Raw genomic sequence first — 2,633 nt, forward strand, 5'->3', positions numbered from 1 at the left:
AGCAGACACTGGGGTCTACCTGATGGAGGGTGGAAGGAGGGAGAGGAGCAGAAAAGATAATTATTGGGCACTGGGCTTAATACCTGGGTGATGAAATAATATGTATAGTAAATCCCCATGACATGTGTTTATGTAACAAACCTTCATATATACCCCCAAACCTAAAATAAAAGTATTTTTTAAAGAAATTAAACTTTAACACATAACATTTACTTTTTCTTCACATAGTCTCTCACTCTCTCATTTTTGAGACTTTTTAAAATTAAGGAACATACACAATATTGAAAGTTTAGCAGTATTATCTAAGAATTAGTTACTTCTTTAAATGTCCAGTATGTTTCCAATACTTCTTTATCTATATTCAATACTGCATATCTTTAACATGCCTGGAATCTTCCAGTAGCCAGGTACAACTTTTCAACTTAAACGATAATGAAACTCCTTGTTCCTTTGTCCAGGTTTTCTTGATCGTGTTTCTGTGTCCCTCTTTTGTTGATTTAACTTGTATTGCTCAGCCATTACTACAAGATCTTCCGGAACACTCTGATTTGCTCTTTCCAGAATTTTAATCAATTCACCGGCCATTTTCGCATCTCTCTGAGTGATGAGGGTAACTGATGTGCCAGTCTTTCCTGCCCGTCCAATGCGCCCTACTCTGTGTACATATTCTTCAATATTCCATGGGAAATCGTAATTATATACATGTGTGACATCATTAACATCAAGACCTCGAGCTACTAAATCAGTTGTAATCAGTATCTTTATGTTTCCACTTTCAAAGTCCTCTAATGCTCGCTCTTTATCACTCTGTTCACTGTTGCCATGTAATGATTCTACAGATATGCCTTGGATATTGAAGTCACTTGATAAGTCATCAGCAATACGTTTTTGGCTGACAAACATGATGACTTTGTCATTGGGTGACATGTTCTCTATGAATTCTTGGGTGAGAGCTCGTTTTTCTTTTTCTGTGGTAACAATTATATTTTGCTTCACTGTATTTACAGCAGCTAGATTCAGATTACCAACATAAACAATCATAGGATCTTTCAAATAAGAACGTGCCAGTCGACGGACGGTATTTGGCCAAGTTGCACTTGTCATAACAGTCTGCCGGTCTGGGTGCACATCTAATAAAATCTTCATTATCTGGGGTTCAAATTCCATATCCAGCATTTTATCTGCCTCATCCATAACTAAGTAGGTTATGCTTCTCAGGTTGACAGAGTTATTCATTTGTAGGTCATTCAGCCTCCCAGGAGTTGCAATAATTATATCTATATCTTTACTAATGTCTTCTATTTGTCCAATTCTGTTTCTACCACCACATATGCAAATGCTTTTGAGATCTTTATATGAATACTTTGAACATTCAGCTTCCACCTGAAGAGCCAACTCTCTAGTGGGTGTAAGGACTAGCATCCCAGGCCCATTCCTTTGCTGTCTAGATAATGGTTGAGAATCAACATGAATAAACCCAGGCATTAAATAGGACAATGTTTTCCCTGTTCCGGTTTGTGCAACTTCTATAAGATCTATTCCTTGTAGAATAATTGGCCATGCCTGTGACTGAATTGGCGTTGGCTTTACAAACCCTACCCTTGTTATGCTTTTCAGAAGATCAGGGTATTGCTGAAAAGCGTCTTTAAACCTACAAGTTGGTTTTGGGATGAGACGCTTTTCGCCACTTTTCAAGTCATCACACATTATGTTGAAATTTTCCTTTCTCCAGTTAATTACCTGCATTTCAGACATGCAGCTTGTTGCTTTGGATTCTATGTAAAAATTTTTCTTAACTGGTGGTAGATCTGCCCATTTTCTGTTTTCGCACTCCACGACTGCTGCCCCAATTCGATCCCAATTTGACAATGGCTGAGCTTCTCCAGCAATGTCACTTCTGCCTAGATTTATTCCAGTAGGGGGCTGGGATGCAGCATTATCCACACTGGATTCTGAGTTGTAGCTTTTTTGTTTTCTAGTAAGTGTTTCTATAATAGCTTTGGCTTTTGCTTTCATTTCCCTGTTGCCAAAAATTCTGACTAATGCTTCTGATTCCCCCTTTATAATCTGTATTTTAGTGTTTGTCGAATGTTGTAGATCTTTTATTTTTGATCCACCGTGACCAATGACCGCACCAACCATATTGTTCTTTATTTTAAAGCAGAGTGGTGGTTCACGGGAGCCTGCTGTTCTCGGTCCCTGATGGCCGAAGGGGCCACTCCAGCCTCTGCCTCTGCTGCCCCTGCCATCCCATCTGGCCCCAAGGTCTCTTGGATTAGCCTCCGCTCTCTTCCACTCTGGGGCCCGGTGGGACATTGTGTGATAGTGGGAGTATCGGCACCGGCTTCTCGCCTACATACGGTTGGAAGTTCAGTTCTGCGGCCTCTTTCCCGTCACCTTCTGCACCAAAAGATGGCGGCGGCAATTATTTCCGGGTGCTAGTCACGTAGCTACGCAGCAGTTTCCTAAGAAACCAGTGTTTGTCGTATGGGGCGAGGCTTTGATGGCCTGACCAATCACAGAGCTTGGACTGGGGTGAGGTAAGCCAGCGTCTGTGACGCAAATTTAAAGAGGTACTTACTCTCACGTAAGTGCTGACCCCGCCAGCACTTACAGGACCCTGAGAGTAACTG

At 41.2% G+C, this 2,633-nt stretch overlaps 1 protein-coding gene across 1 annotated transcript; it reads right to left on the reverse strand.

The window, feature by feature from the left end:
- Window positions 1–281: 281 nt before the first annotated feature.
- DDX53 (DEAD (Asp-Glu-Ala-Asp) box polypeptide 53) lies at window positions 282–2,407 on the reverse strand. Its single transcript, XM_011988016.1, has one exon. It carries the CDS (start codon window positions 2,314–2,316, stop codon window positions 418–420), a length of 1,899 nt encoding a protein of 632 aa, XP_011843406.1. The 5' UTR covers window positions 2,317–2,407; the 3' UTR covers window positions 282–417.
- Between the last annotated feature and the right edge of the window lie 226 nt (window positions 2,408–2,633).

This window comes from Mandrillus leucophaeus, unplaced genomic scaffold (genome assembly GCF_000951045.1).
Source record: "Mandrillus leucophaeus isolate KB7577 unplaced genomic scaffold, Mleu.le_1.0 Scaffold321, whole genome shotgun sequence".
NCBI lineage: Eukaryota > Metazoa > Chordata > Mammalia > Primates > Cercopithecidae > Mandrillus > Mandrillus leucophaeus.